At 37.9% G+C, this 19,392-nt stretch overlaps 1 protein-coding gene across 1 annotated transcript in view; it reads right to left on the bottom strand.

Moving 5' to 3' along the window:
* LOC128686536 (ovochymase-like) overlaps positions 1-19,133 on the bottom strand; it is an 80,582-nt gene extending 61,449 nt beyond the window's left edge. The window contains exons 1-7 of the mRNA XM_070084199.1: positions 19,003-19,133; positions 18,488-18,708; positions 14,420-14,952; positions 9,732-9,927; positions 4,991-5,042; positions 4,467-4,687; positions 1,613-2,146 (exon numbers count right to left, since the gene is read on the bottom strand). Of these exons, the coding sequence (XP_069940300.1) occupies positions 1,613-2,146; positions 4,467-4,687; positions 4,991-5,042; positions 9,732-9,927; positions 14,420-14,952; positions 18,488-18,708; positions 19,003-19,084 (1,839 nt within the window). The 5' untranslated portion in view covers positions 19,085-19,133. The remainder of the gene's footprint in view (positions 1-1,612; positions 2,147-4,466; positions 4,688-4,990; positions 5,043-9,731; positions 9,928-14,419; positions 14,953-18,487; positions 18,709-19,002) is intronic.
* Positions 19,134-19,392: the final 259 nt, after the last annotated feature.

A 19,392-nucleotide genomic window follows, 5' to 3' on the forward strand; every position in this document is an offset into this window, starting at 1 on the left:
TGGCCCTTGTGAGGGAAAAGTTCAATAGATAGGAGTAGTAAGGGAGTATATAGTAACAATAGTTTCATTGCCGGCTACTTGTTAAGGTAGGGTAAGTCCAGCTCCCGCTATTTCCCCCCTTTTTCCCCCTCCCTGAAAGTGATGGTTTGATTGCCAGCTGCTTGTTAAGGTAGGGTCAGTCTAGCTCCCACTATCCCTTCCCCTCCCTCTTCCCCCCCACCCCGAAAGGTGACGTGTGGGGCTCCGGTCAAACAGTAAATCACTCGACTCACAGCTCCCAACACTTCTGAAAGTACACGCCTGATCATATTTTAGTGGACTCATTGGTTGAAAGCTTTACTTTTGACCAATAATTAACTTAGTCCTTTCAGTCTTTATCTGTTAAATGTTTTAATAATCACCACATCTTTTAGGTATTGTGCTTAGCATGGAGAGTGATTTCTTAAGCAGTGGGTAATCTGTCTCTCTTTACAGCTTGGATATATATATATATATATATATATATATATATATATATATATATATATATATATATATATATATATATATATATATATATATATATTAATGTCGTGCCGAATATGTAAAACTGGTCAATTAGCAAGAACTCATTTAAAATTAAGTCCTTTCTAAAATTTTCTCTTATACGTTTAAAGATATATTTTTTTCATTAATGTTAATGTAAAAATTTTTAATTTTCCTCCAAAAGAATCTTAGAAAACTTACCTAACCTTATTATAACAAGAACAATTTATTTTAGCCTAACCCAACTAAATATATTTTAGATTTGTTTACAATAATTTAATACTAAACAAACACAGCAAAAGATATTTTTTCGTTAATTTCAGAATGATTTTTGCGAAATTATTGCACATTCAAATTTTCGCTTGTCCTATGCGGCAAGATGAGCGTTGCTATTTAAGCCAAGATCGCAAGTTCTGCCTATTCGGCACGACATATATACATATATATATATATATATATATATATATATATATATATATATATATATATATATACATATATATATATATATATATATGTAGAAACAGTAAATTAATTGACAACTGTCGGTGCCCGGAATCAATATTGGAAATATCGAGACAAGCGTAATGTGCCAAGAAATATAGTTGAAACCTTTAAATGTGCATAGAAAGGCTAAGTAGTAAGACAAATTTAATGAACGTTTTATTAACTTATTTAATTTTCCAACTGTAACCATAATTTTCTTTTTTTACTATGTATCACAAGCATCATCCCATGACATTCCAGTTCCATTGACTATTAAGAGTCGTCCAAATTTGTGGGATAAATGTTATTTAATATAAAAGTTTTTTTTCAAATTCCACAATTTTTATTCATTGAGGATAAATACGCATGATGTTCAGTAATTCGGCTCTAGGACGATGTAATTATAATTTTTGAAAAGCTAGTTTCGAATCAAGTTTAGAAGTCACATTCGACACAATGAGACACATGAGTTTCAGAAATGTTGCAACTCTTCATGTTGTAGATTCTTTCCTTGAAAATAACCATCCTACCTTAAATAACATAGTAAACCTTGCATTGTTATCATTACAAAGGTCACAGCTTCACACAAATAGAAATTTTACGCGGTGTTTTCCTGTATCCAGTCAGAGAAGTAAGCCACCTCAGTGTACACACCGGGGTAGCCGGGACGAGCACAGCCGTACCCCCAAGAAACGATGCCAGCTAAATAGCGGGATCCAGTGTCATCACACGCCAGGGGTCCGCCAGAATCACCCTGACATGAGTCCTTTCCTCCCTCTGCAACGCCAGCGCAAATCATGGAATCAGAAACGTCATCCACACTATAGTCATCGCGGCATTCACTGTCTGACACGAGAGGGACAGTCACTTTCTGCAAGATATTGGGAGTGTCTCCTCCCTCTTCTAAGGTACCCCAGCCTGTGACGACGCAGTCACCAGAGGCTTGCTGACCCTGTTCGGGAAGTGCAATTACATCGACGTATTCGCTGAAAGTAACAGGCGTAGCTAGTTGAAGGAGGGATATGTCATTATACAGGTAATATGCATTGAAATCCTCGTGAAGAATGATTTTAGACAGAACAGATGTTTGTTCATTGCCGTCGTTTACAGACATGTCGTGTTCACCAGCCACAACCTGAGAAAGAAAATGAAATAACTATAATTAGTTTGTGAGATATTAAAATTCAACATCCTCATCACGTCACATGAAAAAAAAAGACTAGCAACTTAAACATATGTACTATTTAAAAGCTTGATGCATTGGTAAATAAATTAGAATTCAGTCTTTTACCTAGACAAGGTCACACATTCTGAATGTTGTCCTTTCACCTTCAGTCATATCATTTACCAAACTGCGATAGGCCAGGATTCGACCCCACGACACACTGTCCCGCCTCAAGAGGTCACACAATGTACATGTCACCTTATCATCTGAGCCATCGATCCTACAAACAACATGAGCCTAGCGAACTAGGCTTGTTTTATGTTGCGAGGACACTAGTAGTAGATGTATCCTCAAGGATTGATTTCAGCCTCCTACTCTTTGAACACCCGCCTCCACAAGCAATCCATATAGCAATGAAACCAAGAAACAAGTTCGCTCGGCTCATGTTGTTTGAAGGATCAATGGCTCAAATGGTATGGTGACATGTTCATTGTGTGGCCTGTTGAGGCGAGACAATGTGTCGTGGGGTCGAATCCTGGCCTGCCGCATTTTGGTAAATGATTCAAAATCACTTGCTTCGTGGTCTCACTTATATATATATATATATATATATATATATATATATATATATATATATTTATATATATATATATATATATATATATATATATATATATATATATATATGTGTGTGTGTGTGTGTGTGTGTGTATATATAGTAGGCTGGTAAACAGCAACCGCCCAGGGAGGCACTACCGTCCTGCCAAGTGAGTGTACAACGAAAACCTGTAATTGTTTTACATGATGGTAGAATTGGTGGTGTCTTATGTCTGTCTCATAAACATGCAAGATTTCAGGTATGTCTTGTTACTTCTACTTGCACTTAGGTCACACTACACATACATGTACAAGCATATATATACACACCCCTCTGGGTATTCTTATACTTTCTTTCTAGTTCTTGTTCTTGTTTATTTCCTCTTATCTCCATGGGGAAGTGGAACAGAATTCTTCCTCCGTAAGCCATGCAAGTTGTAAGAGGCCACTAAAATGCCGGGAGCTAGGGGCTAGTAACCCCTTTTCACGTATAAATTACTAAATTTACAAAAGAAACTTTCGTTTTTCTTTTTGGGCCACACTGCCTTGGTGGGATATGGCCGGTGTGTTGAAAGAAAGAAAGATATATATATATATACATATACATACATATATATATATATATATATATATATATATATATATATATATATATATATATATATATATATATATATATATAAGACAAGCCACGGGGGGTGGTGGAAATCTTTAGCTCAAGTACTTTCACACTTCTCAGTGCATCATCAGGAGCTACGCAATGTTGCAAGGCAGCAACTGAAGCAGGGGAAGTTTCCTCAGTGTAGCGCAGTGCGGGTCAGTCACCGGCCGCAACTTTCAGAATTCTCTCGGATTCTGAGAGAAGCTGCAGCCAGTGACAGACCCGCACTGCGGGTAGGACATACCCCTTAGCTATGGGACTAGTCGTGTTGCAGACCTTTGCATTTTCTCTAGTTTCCTTACGTGCTTGGATAAGTGTGGGTTCCAAACTTGTGCTGCATGCTCCAATATGGGCCTAACGTACACGGTGTACAGGGTCCACCTGAACGATTCCTTATTAAGATGTCGGAATGCTGTTCATAGGTTTGCTAGGCGCCCGTATGTTGAAACAGTTATTTGGTTGATGTGCGCCTCAGTAGATATTCCAGGTGTCATAGTCAATCCAAGATCCTTTTCCTTGAGTGAGGTTCTTAGTCTCCGGCCCCCTATACTGTACTCCGTCTGCGGCTTTCAGTACCCTCCCCAAGTCTTCATGACTTTGCACTTAGTGTGGTTGAACTCCAGGTGCCAGTTGTTGGACCAGGCCTACAGCTTGTCCAGATCCCTTTGTAGTTCTGCCTGATCCTCATCCGAATGTATTCTTCTCATCAACTTCACATCATCTGCAAACACGGACACTTCGGAGTCTTTTCCTTCCGTCTTTTCGTTCACAAATACCAGAAACAGCACCGGTCCTAGGACTGACCTCTGTGGAACCAAGCTCGTTACGGGCTCCCACTCTGACACCTCACCACGTACCATTACCCGCTGTTGTCTTACTGACAGGTATATATACCAGCTTCCTCCACTGAGTAATCAGTGTCACAACATATTAATATAATGTATCTATATAAATTAGAGTAAACTATAATTAGAGTATTTAAACTCTCTATAATGTACGCCCCCTTTATATGTGAAATAATACACGACTTACCTGAAGATAATCTGGATTGTTAAAGTCTTCACCGTAGACACAATGACCAGCAGAGATGGCCCAGTCCTCCTTGTATAGGGAGGCGCCACAGAAGTGCCACGCATCACCGTAACTGATGTCTTGGAAGCTCAGCTGATAAGGAAACTCACCAGGCTCAGCATCGGTGCCTCCCACGATCTTGTAGTTACCTAAACTGAACCTCAGCTTGTGCGATGGAGCGGCTGTGAGAAAAATAGTCGAGATTTTAAATTCTTGCTTCAATATGGAGTGACCTGACACCTGTGATGAGCACTTGATGTAAGGAAATGGAGCAACCTTTTCACTTACTCGTCTTACTGGATCAAAACTGATTTCTCCATAGGGGTTTAGCGCGTGTTTCTAAATGTATAATAATGCCAAATTTACTCATTAACTCCTCGTAATTAGTGTTTTTGTTGTAAAATACAAAAAGATCAAAATTCAATAGTGATTATATTGCAGTGCAGGTTTAAACATCATTGACGGTGTTTACAGAGGGAACTCACCGAGCGCTCCAGCGAGGAGAAGGCAGAACACGAAGGTCTTCATGGCTGGTCTCTGGTGAAGAGTCATATTCCCCGCCACCATTTATACTCACCACAACCTCCTTATCTTATAAATCAATTCTCTCTCTCTCTCTCTCTGTCTCTGTCTCTCTCTCTCTCTCTCTCTCTCTCTCTCTTTTTTTTTACACAGGGTTTGACAAGGTTAACGATCCCTAGCTTTATTGACAGCTATTTACAGGTTAAGGATTCCTAACTTTATTGGCAAGCTAAGAGCTGTTACCTACATCAGCTCATTTGAAAGCATTTTTATTGTTATGAGACATACAAGTAGGAAACAGGATGAAGTTGGAGCCATCTGTGGGCCAGCATTTCCATTTGATCAACTGACTTTATCTCATTGACATCATTATCCTGTACGAATGTGTTCCATACTCGAGTCATCCTGGGTATGTATGATCTCAGATGGAGTGATTTTCTGGAGAAGGGTACAGCCAGAGTGAAGTTGCTGCTTTCTGCCCGTCTGGTGGCATAAAAGCTTGTTTCACGCTGTCCTCGAAGTGGATCCAGTGTGGTATTTTGACAATATTGGCCTTGTACATAACAGTAAGGCCACCCACATCCCTCCTATGTTGAAGGCTCTGCTGAAATGACAGATCTATCCAGGATGGGTCCAGGCGAGAGATGAGACGTCTTGCTCTGTTCTCTACTCTGTCAAGCAGTCGCAGATGAGAGGGGGGCAGGCAAACCGAGAAAGTGGAGCATATTCAAGGAGCGAGCGTACTTGTGCCTCGTACAGGATCTTGCAACACCTACTGTCAAGCAGATGGGAGATATGGCGAAGTGCTGTAAGCTTCCTGACTGCCTTGTTTGCAAGATTTACAACATGGTTCTTCATGGTTAGTTTGGTGTCAAATTTCACCCCAAGGATATCAACTTCTTCTCCAGGTGCCAACATCCTCCCATTCATGCTTACTACTGCAGCAGCACTACCATCATGGTGCCTAGAGACGATCATCATTTGCGTTTTCTCAGGTGCAAATGTTACTTGCCATCTATTTCCCCAAGCTGATATAGCTCTCAGCTGGTGATTGATGTAGCTTAGAGCAGCTGGCATTTCTTCTCTTGGATAAGTGAATGTCAGTGTACAGTCGTCTGCATATGCATGTGATTCTGGGATGAGATGAAGAAGGTCGTTGAAGTAGACATTCCATAACAATGGACCCAGCACGCTTCCTTGTGGAACACTTGCCCCAATAGGATGTCTTGCTGATTCCGTTCCATTGAGAACTACACTTAGAGATCTACCATGAAGGTAATCACTGAGGAGACATAGCGTAGAGCCTGCAATTCCCAGTGCTTGAAGTTTTGCTAAGAGGCCCTGGTGCCACACCAGGTCAAAAGCGCCAGCAATGTCTCTCTCTCTCTCTCTCTTAAATATAAATATATATATATATATATATATATATATATATATATATATATATATATATATATATATATATATATATATGCAAGGAATTCGCGAGAGCATGCGAAATATACACAAACACTGATCTCTGGCTGAAGGAGACTCGAACCTACGAACCTTAGGACAAGGTACGCAGTGCTTTACCAATCTACACACACTGGACCAATACCTTGGCGTGTAGCATGAGCTACACGTTTGATCCAAGGCAGCCAGCCTTCAGGGAGAAGGCTTACAGCTTTTCATCTCATCCCCTGCATGCATCAGCCTTACTAGAGATTTGAACAATGCAAGGAATTCGCGAGAGCATGCGAAATATACACAAACACTGATCTCTGGCTGAAGGAGACTCGAACCTACGAACCTTAGGACAAGGTACGCAGTGCTTTACCAATCTACACACACTGGACCAATACCTTGGCGTGTAGCATGAGCTACACGTTTGATCCAAGGCAGCCAGCCTTCAGGGAGAAGGCTTACAGCTTTTCATCTCATCCCCTGCATGCATCAGCCTTACTAGAGATTTGAACAATGCAAGGAATTCGCGAGAGCATGCGAAATATACACAAACACTGATCTCTGGCTGAAGGAGACTCGAACCTACGAACCTTAGGACAAGGTATGCAGTGCTTTACCAATCTACCCACACTGGACCAATACCTTGGCGTGTAGCATGAGCTACACGTTTGATCCAAGGCAGCCAGCTTTCAGGGAGAAGGCTTACAGCTTTTCATCTCATCCCCTGCATGCATCAGCCTTACTAGAGATTTGAACAATGCAAGGAATTCGCGAGAGCATGCGAAATATACACAAACACTGATCTCTGGCTGAAGGAGACTCGAACCTACGAACCTTAGGACAAGGTATGCAGTGCTTTACCAATCTACCCACACTGGACCAATACCTTGGCGTGTAGCATGAGCTACACGTTTGATCCAAGGCAGCCAGCTTTCAGGGAGAAGGCTTACAGCTTTTCATCTCATCCCCTGCATGCATCAGCCTTACTAGAGATTTTAACAATGCTAGGAATTCGCGAGAGCAGGCGAAATATACACAAACACTTATCTCTGGCTGAAGGAGACTCGAACCTGCGAATCTCGGAACAAGGTATGCAGTGCTATACCAAACTTACCACACTGTACCAAATACCTTGGAGTCCAGCTTGCGCTAGACTTTGATCCAAGGCAGCCAGCTTTCAGGGAGAAGGCTTACAGCTTTTCATCTCATCCCCTGCATGCATCAGTCTTACTAGTGTGAGGAAAAAGTTCAATAGATAGGAGTAGGGAGGGAGTGTATAGTAACAATAGTTTCATTGCCGGCTACTTGTTAAGGTAGGGTAAGTCCAGCACCCGCTATTCCCCCTCCCCTCCTTTTCCCCCTCCCCGAAAGTGATAGTTTGATTGCCGGCTGCTTGTTAAGGTAGGGTCAGTCTACCTCCCGCTATCCCTTCCCCTCCCTCCCCCCCCCCCTGCCGAAAGGTGACGTGTTGGGCTCCGGTCAAACAGTAAATCACTCGACTCACAGCTCCCAACACTACTGTAAGTACACGCCTGATCATATTTTAGTGGACTTATTGGTTGAAAGCTTCACTTTTGACCAATAATTAACTTAGTCCTTTCATTCTTTATCTGTTAAATGTTTTAATAATCACCACATCTTTTAGGTATTGTACTTATCATGGAGAGTGATTTCTTAAGCAGTGGGTAATCTGTCTCTCATTACAGCTTGGAATGACAGAGAGGGTCACCTGCCAACCAACGAGAAGAACAGAAGAAGACGGACTAACGTCCTGAGACGTCCCATGTTTAGTCTACTTACCTGTTATATAAACCAACACAGGACCCAACCCCTCATCATAGCAGTGGTAACGAACCTGTTTTCCTGTCATCTGAAGTAATTACACACGGCTATACTCTGTGAAGAACGAGCCACTGGTAGTCACCAACACCTGCTACCCCCTCCCCCCACATCAGCAACGGCTACGATTTCAACAACACGCAGTGTCACCAACACCTGACACCCCATTACCACGATATACCTATATTAGCGTTGAGTTCAAATGCAATTTTTTTTATTTCATTTTTCATTTTTCTTTCAATTAGGATACCCATTCATGTTTCATTGTTTTACATTTTCCGTTTCTAAATAATAGTGTTTATCACTGTCTGTTATTATTTCTTCTTCTATTCATTAATTTTCCTGAGGAGGAGCCAGCCTTGGTAATACTGACTGAAGTTGTTACAGGGCTGAGTAAGCCTTCACACTAGAGATTTTAACAATGCAAGGAATTCGCGAGAGCAGACGAAATATACACAAACACTGATCTCTGGCTGAAGGAGACTCGAACCTACGAACCTTGGAACAAGGTACGGAGTGCTATACCAAACTCACCACACTGGACCAAATACCTTGGAGTCCAGCTTGCGCTAGACTTTGATCCAAGGCAGCCAGCTTTCAGGGAGAAGGCTTATAGCTTTTCATCTAATCCCATGCATGCATCAGCCTAACTAGAGATTTTAACAATGCAAGGAATTCGCGAGAGCAGGCGAAATATACACAAATCTCTAGTAAGGCTGATGCATGCAGGGGATGAGATGAAAAGCTGTAAGCCTTCTCCCAGAGAGCTGGTTGCCTTGGATCAAAGTCTAGCGCAAGCTGGACTTCAATGTATTTGGTCCAGTGTGGTGAGTTTGGTATAGCAATGCGTGCCTTGTTCCAAGGTTCGTAGGTTCGAGTCTCCTTCAGCCAGAGATCAGTGTTTGTGTATATTTCGTCTGCTCTGGCGAATTACTTATATATATATATATATATATATATATATATATATATATATATATATATATATATATATATATATATATATACATGTCGTGCCGAATATGTAAAACTGGTCAATTAGCAAAAACTCATTTAAAATTAAGTCCTTTCTAAAATTTTCACTTATACATTTAAAGATATATTTTTCTCATTAATGTTAATGTTAAAATTTTTAATTTTGCTCCAAAAGCATCTTAGAAAACTTGCCTAACCTTATTACATCAAGAACAATTTATTTTAGCCTAACCCAACTAAACATATTTTAGATTTGTTTACAATAATTTAATACTAAACAAACACAGTGAAACATATTTTTTTCGTTAGGTCCAAAATGATTTTGGCGAAATTATTTCATACTCAAATTTTCGCTTGTCCTATATGGCAAGATACCAACAACTCGACACCTGACGCCTCAAAAATCAGAGCCCAAATTAGCAAAAAAATAGAAGACGGAAGTACCATTGAAGCACTGAGGCTTGTTTCCAGTGAGGATGCCATCACTCCTAAGGACATCATTACAGCACAAGCCCTGAAGGACAAACATCCACCCAGGGCTCCCAGTACCAACATTGACTTCCCTGACATTGGAGCAGGTGAAGAACATTTATCCTTACACGACGATGATGTGGATAAAACTTCTGTTATTTCCAAAGGGCTGTCGAATATTTTATTTTCTAAGTTAGGAGCAGCGCTCTATGACCCTGGTGGGTTTAGCGCTTAGCTTTGATTACAGTAATAGTAATAATAGTATAAAGTTCTCTCACTGTATATAGGCATCGTATATATATATATATATATATATATATATATATATATATATATATATATATATATATATATATATATATATATATATATATATATATATATATATATATATATATATTAAACAGCCATAGTTGTTTAATATATTTATACATGGGGTTGAAAAATAATTAAATGCTAGGGTGCTGTGGAGAGAGCTGGGATTAAATTATGGGGAATCAAATGCAAAATGGGAGTTGACAAAGTTACTTTTTGCTGATGATACTGTGCTTAATGGAGATTCTAAAGAAAAGTTGCAAAGGTTAGTAGATGAGTTTGGGAGGGTATGTAAAGGTAGAAAGTTAAAAGTAAACATAAATAAGAGTAAGGTGATGAGGATATCAAACGATTTAGGTAAAGAAAAATTGGATGTCACATTGGAGAGAGGGAGCTCGGAAGAAGTGAATGTTTTCAGATATTTGAGAGTTGACTTGTCAGCGGATGAGTTTATGAAGGATGAGGTTAACCATAGAATTGATGTAGGAAAAAAGGCAAGTGGTGCTTTGAGGTATCTGTGGAGACAAAAAAAAACGTTATCCATGGAGGCAAAGAAGGAAATGTATTAAAGTATAGTCGTACCAACACTCTTATATGGGTGTGAAGCTCGGGTTGTAAATACTGCGGCGAGGAGGCGGCTGGAAGCAGTGGAGATGTCTTGTCTAAGGACAATGTGTGTTGCAAATATTATACAGAGAATTCGGAGTATGGAAATTACGAAGAGGTGTGGAATTACTAAAAGCATTAGCCAGAGGGCTGAAGAGGGGGTTGTTGAACTGGTTTGGTTATTTAGAGAGAATTGGTTAAAATAGAATGACTTGCAGAGCGTATAATTCTGAAGGGGAAGGAAGGTGGGGTAGGGGTCGTCCTCGAAAAGGTTGGAGGGAGGGGTAAAGGAGGTTTTGTGGGCGATGGGTTTGGACTACCAGAAAGCATGTGTGAGTGTTTTAGGACTGAATTTAGACGAATGATTTTTGGGAACTGACGAGCTGTTGGATTGTGAGCACGGTAATATTTTGTAAAGGGATTCAGGGAAACTTGTTAGCCAGAATTGAGTCCTGGAAATGGAAAGTACAGTGCCTGCACTTTAAAAGAAGGGTTTGGGATATTGGTAGTTTGGAGGCTGACTTTTAAACTGTAGTATCGAACTAGTTCCTTGACAATGTGAGTAGTCACGAAAGCGCTTGGAATTTCACTACTCTTTCACAGTGGTTGTTTTGCATAATTTAAATTCACCTGTTAACTGTGATCTTATTGCATATATATATATATATATATATATATATATATATATATATATATATATATATATATATATATATATATATATATATATATATATATATATATATATGTGTGTGTGTGTGTGCAAAACAATCACTGTGAAAGAATAGAGAAATTACAAGCGCTTTCGTGACTACTCACATTATCAAGGAACAATAAGGGTAATGCATCAAAGGAAGGCATATAAAGGGTCTAGCCCACACCTCACTATCACATCCCACAACAAAGCAACACCTGACGCGCGACTCACAAGAAAGGGAACACTGCAGCAGGCCTGCTGGCCCAACTAGACAGGTCCTTAACACAACCCACCGACAAACTATTCTACCCAAGAATTAAAAATTTTAAAATTTATTATTTGTCCAGTGTATTACTAAATTCATCCCAAATTCTATTAATTACAAATGGATCTAATTTATACAAACCAAAGGAAATATTCATATTATTGTCAAAACTGCTTTTTATGAAACAAGATTCAATTATATTCCTGTCGACCATGGACTTGATTGATACAACTTTTTCAGCTTTTTGAAAATCAATTGAATGGTTAAAATCTCTCACATGAATAAATAGAGCAGTGGAATCTTGTCCAGTTCTAATGCTATATTTATGTTGTTTTAATCTTAGTTCGAGACTTTTACCATTCTGACCGTAATAAACTTTATCACAAATTTGACATGGAATCTTATAGACACATCCGTCAGCATTTTGTGGGGAATTCTTCATCAAAAGTTATTTTACTGTAACAAGATTTTTAAATACAACTTTGATATTAAAAGTCTTAAGAAGAGAAGGCATATCAACCAAGTTTTCATGGTAAGGGAGAACCAACATGTTTTTAGTTGAATAAGGCTGGTTGGCCCTTGTGAGGGAAAAGTTCAATAGATAGGAGTAGTAAGGGAGTATATAGTAACAATAGTTTCATTGCCGGCTACTTGTTAAGGTAGGGTAAGTCCAGCTCCCGCTATTTCCCCCCTTTTTCCCCCTCCCTGAAAGTGATAGTTTGATTGCCGGCTGCTTGTTAAGGTAGGGTCAGTCTAGCTCCCGCTATCCCTTCCCCTCCCTCTTCCCCCCCACCCCGAAAGGTGAAGTGTGGGGCTCCGGTCAAACAGTAAATCACTCGACTCACAGCTCCCAACACTTCTGAAAGTACACGCCTGATCATATTTTAGTGGACTCGTTGGTTGAAAGCTTTACTTTTGACCAATAATTAACTTAGTCCTTTCAGTCTTTATCTGTTAAATGTTTTAACAATCACCACATCTTTTAGGTATTGTACTTAGCATGGAGAGTGATTTCTTAAGCAGTGGGTAATCTGTCTCTCTTTACAGCTTGGATATATATATATATATATATATATATATATATATATATATATATATATATATATATATATATATATATAAAATATGTCGTGCCGAATATGTAAAACTGGTCAATTAGCAAGAACTCATTTAAAATTAAGTCCTTTCTAAAATTTTCTCTTATACGTTTAAAGATATATTTTTTCATTAATGTTAATGTAAAAATTTTTAATTTTGCTCCAAAAGAATCTTAGAAAACTTACCTAACCTTATTATAACAAGAACAATTTATTTTAGCCTAACCCAACTAAATATATTTTAGATTTGTTTACAATTTAATACTAAACAAACACAGCAAAACATATTTTTTCGTTAATTTCAGAATGATTTTTGCGAAATTATTGCACATTCAAATTTTCGCTTGTCCTATGCGGCAAGATGAGCGTTGCTATTTAAGCCAAGATCGCAAGTTCTGCCTATTCGGCACGACATATATACATATATATATATATATATATATATATATATATATATATATATATATATATATATATATATATATATATATATATATATATATATGTGTGTATATATGTATATAAATATATATGTATATATATATATATATATATATACATATATATTTATATACATATATATATATATATATATATATATATACATATATATATATATATATATATATACATATATATATATATATACATATATATTTATATATATATATATATATACATATATATATATATATATATATACATATATATTTATATATATATATATATACATATATATTTATATATATATATATACATATATATTTATATATATATATATATACATATATATTTATATATATATATATATACATATATATTTATATATATATATATATATATATACATATACATATATAGATGTATATATATGTATATATAAATATATATATATATATATATATATATATATATATATATATATATATATTTATATATATATTTATATATATATATATATACATATATATTTATATATATATATATATATATATATATATATATATATATATATATATATTTATATATATATATATATATATTTATATATATATATATATATATATATATATATATATATATATATATATATATATATATATAATATATGTAGAAACAGTAAATTAATTGACAACTGTCGGTGCCCGGAATCAATATTGGAAATATCGAGACAAGCGTAATGTGCCAAGAAATATAGTTGAAACCTTTAAATGTGCATAGAAAGGCTAAGTAGTAAGACAAATTTAATGAACGTTTTATTAACTTATTTAATTTTCCAACTGTAACCATAATTTTCTTATTTTACTATGTATCAAAAGCATCATCCCATGACATTCCAGTTCCAATGACTATTAAGAGTCGTCCAAATTTGTGGGGTAAATGTTATTTAATATAAAAGTTTTTTTTCAAATTCCACAATTTTTATTCATTGAGGATAAATACGCATGATGTTCAGTAATTCGGCTCTAGGACGATGTAATTATAATTTTTGAAAAGCTAGTTTCGAATCAAGTTTACAAGTCACATTCGACACAGTGAGACACATGAGTTTCAGAAATGTTGTAACTCTTCATGTTGTAGATTCTGACCTTGAAAATAACCATCCTACCTTAAATAACATAGTAAACCTTGCATTGTTATTATTACAAAGGTCACAGCTTCACACAAATAGAAATTTTACAGGGTGTTTTCCTGTATCCAGTCAGAGAAGTAAGCCACCTCAGTGTACACACCGGGGTAGCCAGGACGAGCACAGCCGTACCCCCAAGAAACGATGCCAGCTAAATAGCGGGATCCAGTGTCATCACACGCCAGGGGTCCGCCAGAATCACCCTGACATGAGTCCTTTCCTCCCTCTGCAACGCCAGCGCAAATCATGGAATCAGAAACGTCATCCACACTATAGTCATCGCGGCATTCACTGTCTGACACGAGAGGGACAGTCACTTTCTGCAAGATATTGGGAGTGTCTCCTCCCTCTTCTAAGGTACCCCAGCCTGTGACGACGCAGTCACCAGAGGCTTGCTGACCCTGTTCGGGAAGTGCAATTACATCGACGTATTCGCTGAAAGTAACAGGCGTAGCTAGTTGAAGGAGGGATATGTCATTATACAGGTAATACGCATTGAAATCCTCGTGAAGAATGATTTTAGACAGAACAGATGTTTGTTCATTGCCGTCGTTTACAGACATGTCGTGTTCACCAGCCACAACCTGAGAAAGAAAATGAAATAACTATAATTAGTTTGTGAGATATTAAAATTCAACATCCTCATCACGTCACATGAAAAAAAAAAGACTAGCAACTTAAACATATGTATTATTTAAAAGCTTGATGCATTGGTAAATAAATTAGAATTCAGTCTTTTACCTAGACAAGGGTCACGCATTCTGAATGTTGTCCTTTCACCTTCAGTCATATCATTTACCAAACTGCGATAGGCCAGGATTCGACCCCACGACACACTGTCCCGCCTCAAGAGGTCACACAATGTACATGTCACCTTACCATCTGAGCCATCGATCCTACAAACAACATGAGTCTAGCGAACTAGGCTTGTTTTACGTGGCGAGGACACTAGTAGTAGATGTATCCTCAAGGATTGATTTCAGCCTCCTCCTCTTTGAACACCCGCCTCCACAAGCAATCTATATAGCAATGAAACCAAGAAACAAGTTAGCTCGGCTCATGTTGTTTGAAGGATCGATGGCTCAGATGGTACGGTGACATGTTCATTGTGTGGCCAGTTGAGGCGAGACAATGTGTCGTGGGGTCGAATCCTGGCCTGCCGCATTTTGGTAAATGATTCAAAACCACTTTCTTCGTGATCTCAGTTATATATATATATATATATATATATATATATATATATATATATATATATATATATATATATATATATATATATGTGTGTGTGTGTATATATATAGTAGGCTGGTAAACAGCAACCGCCCAGGGAGGTACTACCGTCCTGCCAAGTGAGTGTACAACGAAAACCTGTAATTGTTTTACATGATGGTAGAATTGCTGGTGTCTTATGTCTGTCTCATAAACATGCAAGATTTCAGGTATGTCTTGTTACTTCTACTTGCACTTAGGTCACACTACACATACATGTACAAGCATATATATACACACCCCTCTGTGTATTCTTATACTTTCTTTCTAGTTCTTGTTCTTGTTTATTTCCTCTTATCTCCATGGGGAAGTGAAACAGAATTCTTCCTCCGTAAGCCATGCGTGTTGTAAGAGGCCACTAAAATGCCGTGAGCTAGGGGCTAGTAATCCCTTCTCACGTATAAATTACTAAATTTAAAAAAGAAACTTTCGTTTTTCTTTTTGGGCCACACTGCCTTGGTGGGATATGGCCGGTGTGTTGAAAGATATATATATGTATATATGTATATATATATATATATATATATATATATATATATATATATATATATATATATATATATATATATATAAAGACAAGCCACGGGGGGTGGTGGAAATCTTTAGCTCAAGTACTTTCACACTTCTCAGTGCATCATCAGGAGCTATGCAATGTTGCAAGGCAGCAACTGAAGCAGGGGAAGTTTCCTCAGTGTAGCGCAGTGCGGGTCAGTCACCGGCCTCAACTTCTTTCAGAATTCTCTCGGATTCTGAGAGAAGCTGCAGCCAGTGACAGACCCGCACTGCGGATAGGACATACCCCTTAGCTCTGGGACTAGTTGTGTTGCAAACCTTTGCATTTTCTCTAGTTTCCTTACGTGCTTGGATAGGTGTGGGTTCCAAACTTGTGCTACATGCTCCAATAATGGCCTAACGTACACGGTGTACAGGGTCCACCTGAACGATTCCTTATTAAGATGTCGGAATGCTGTTCATAGGTTTGCTAGGCGCCCGTATGTTGAAACAGTTATTTGGTTGATGTGCGCCTCAGTAGATGTGCCCGGTGTTATACTCAATCCAAGATCCTTTTCCTTGAGTGAGGTTCGTAGTCTCTGGCCCCCTATTCGGTACTCCGTCTGCGGTCTTCTTTACCCTCCCCAAGTCTTCATGACTTTGCACTTAGTGTGGTTGAACTCCAGGTGCCAGTTGTTGGACCAGGCCTACAGCTTGTCCAGATTCCTTTGTAGTTCTGCCTGATCCTCATCCGAATGTATTCTTCTCATCAACTTCACATCATCTGCAAACACGGACATTTCGGAGTCTTTTCCTTCAGTCTTTTCGTTCACAAATACCAGAAACAGCACCGGTCCCAGGACTGACCTCTGTGGAACCCCGCTCGTTACAGGCTCCCACTCTGTCACCTCACCACGTACCATTACCCGCTGTCTTACTGACAGGTATTCTCTGATCCATTGCAGTGTCTTCCTTGTTATCCCTGCCTGATCCTCCAGCTTTTGCTCCAATCTCTTGTGTGGTACTGTATCAAACGTCTTTTCAAAGTTTACGAAAATGCAATATCTGTGTCAAACGCCGTCTTACAGTCCACGAAAATGCAGTATACCCACCCCGTCCATGAAACCGTGCTGACTGTCGTTCATAAGCTCCACTACTCTTCTTCTGATAATCTTCTCCTTGACTTTGCATACTATATATGTCAGTGACACTGGTCTGTAGTTTAATTCTTCGTGTCCGTCTCCTTTTTTAAAAAATTGGGAATTTTATGTGTGTGTGTGTGTGTGTGTGTGTGTGTGTGTGTGTGTACTCACCTAGTTGTGGTTACAGGGGTCGAATCAGAGCTCCAGGCCATGCCTCTTCACTGGTCGCTACTTGGTGACTCTTACTGCTCTGTGAGCTTTATCATACCTTTTCTTAAAGGTATGGATCCTGCCGCCTCCCCCCACTACATCACCTCCCAGACTTTTCCACTTTGACAACTCTTTGACTGAAGAAATACTTCCTAACATCCTCGTAATTCATCTCAATCTTCACTTTTTAATTGTGACCCCTTGTTGTGTGTTCCATCTCTGGAACATCCTGTCTCTGTCCACGTTGTCAGTTCCTCTCTGTGTTTTATAAGTTATCATATCCTCCCTCCCCTATCTCTCCTGTCCTCCAGTGTCGTAAAATTATACATATCTGTCTAAGATTATACATATTTATTCTGTTAATTGGGGACCCTCAGCCTAAAACAAAAGAAAATACGTACTTCAGGGAAAATTCTATTGGTATCTCCCATAACTGATTTTTCTCTTTCCTTACTACCCAGTATATATACGAATAGTTTAAGAACTTTATTTGAATGATTAATGGAAACATATTCTTACATATTAATGGGTAAAGATATGTTAAATAATTTATCTGCATTCAGAACTACAAAATATATTAAATTAGGATACATTTTACGTACACAAATGATGCCCAAGTGTCTCATTTACTAACTTCTCGGTTTTTCTAAACCATTTATTCACATTATTAAGGCTTGGGGATGCAGCTTTTCAAAATTGCGTGTTTTTTTTAATCTGCATTTTACATAAATAGTCAACCTGGCCAAAGAAAAATATAAAATTTTTAAATGTTGCCTCAAGAAAAACTAAACATGTAAGCCATCAGAATTAATCCCTCTGAGTGTTAGTTACCTGTTGGTTAACTGTGACTCAAATGATGTATATTTACCAGCTTCCTCCACTGAGTAATCAGTGTCACAACATATTAATATAATGTATCTATATAAATTAGAATAAACTATAATTAGAGTATTTAAACTCTGTGTACTGTACGCCCACTTTATGTAAATGATAATACACGACTTACCTGAAGATAATCTGGATTGTTAAAGTCTTCACCGTAGACACAATGACCAGCAGAGATGGCCCAGTTCTCCTTGTAGAGGGAGGCGCCACAGAAGTGCCACGCATCACCGTAACTGATGTCTTGGAAGCTCAGCTGATAAGGAAACTCACCAGGCTCAGCATCGGTGCCTCCCACGATCTTGTAGTTACCTAAACGGAACCTCAGCTTGTGCGATGGAGCGGCTGTGAGAAAAATAGTCTAGATTTTAAATTCTTGCTTCAATATGGAGTGACCTGACACCTGTGATGAGCACTTGATGTAAGGAAATGGAGCAACCCTTTCACTTACTGGACCAAAACTGATTTCTCCATAAGGGTTTAGCGCGTGTTCGTAAATGTATAATAATGCCAAATTTACTCATTAACTCCTCGTAATTAGTGTTTTTGTTGTAAAATACAAAAAGATCAAAATTCAATAGTGATTATATTGCAGTGCAGGTTTAAACATCATTGACGGTGTTTACAGAGGGAACTCACCGAGCGCTCCAGCGAGGAGAAGGCAGAACACGAAGGTCTTCATGGCTGGTCTCTGGTGAAGAGTCATATTCCCCGCCACCATTTATACTCACCACCACCTTATCTTATCAATTAATTCTCTCTCTCTCTCTCTCTCTCTCTATATATATATATATATATATATATATATATATATATATATATATATATATATATATATATCTCGTATATATATATATATATATATATATATATATATATATATATATATATATATATATATATATATATATATCTTGTATATATATATATATATATATATATATATATATATATATATATATATATATATATATATATATATAAGAACATAAGAACGAAGGAACACTGCAGAAGGCCTACTGGCCCATG

The sequence above is a fragment of the Cherax quadricarinatus genome, chromosome 12, assembly GCF_038502225.1.
Source record: "Cherax quadricarinatus isolate ZL_2023a chromosome 12, ASM3850222v1, whole genome shotgun sequence".
Lineage (NCBI taxonomy): Eukaryota > Metazoa > Arthropoda > Malacostraca > Decapoda > Parastacidae > Cherax > Cherax quadricarinatus.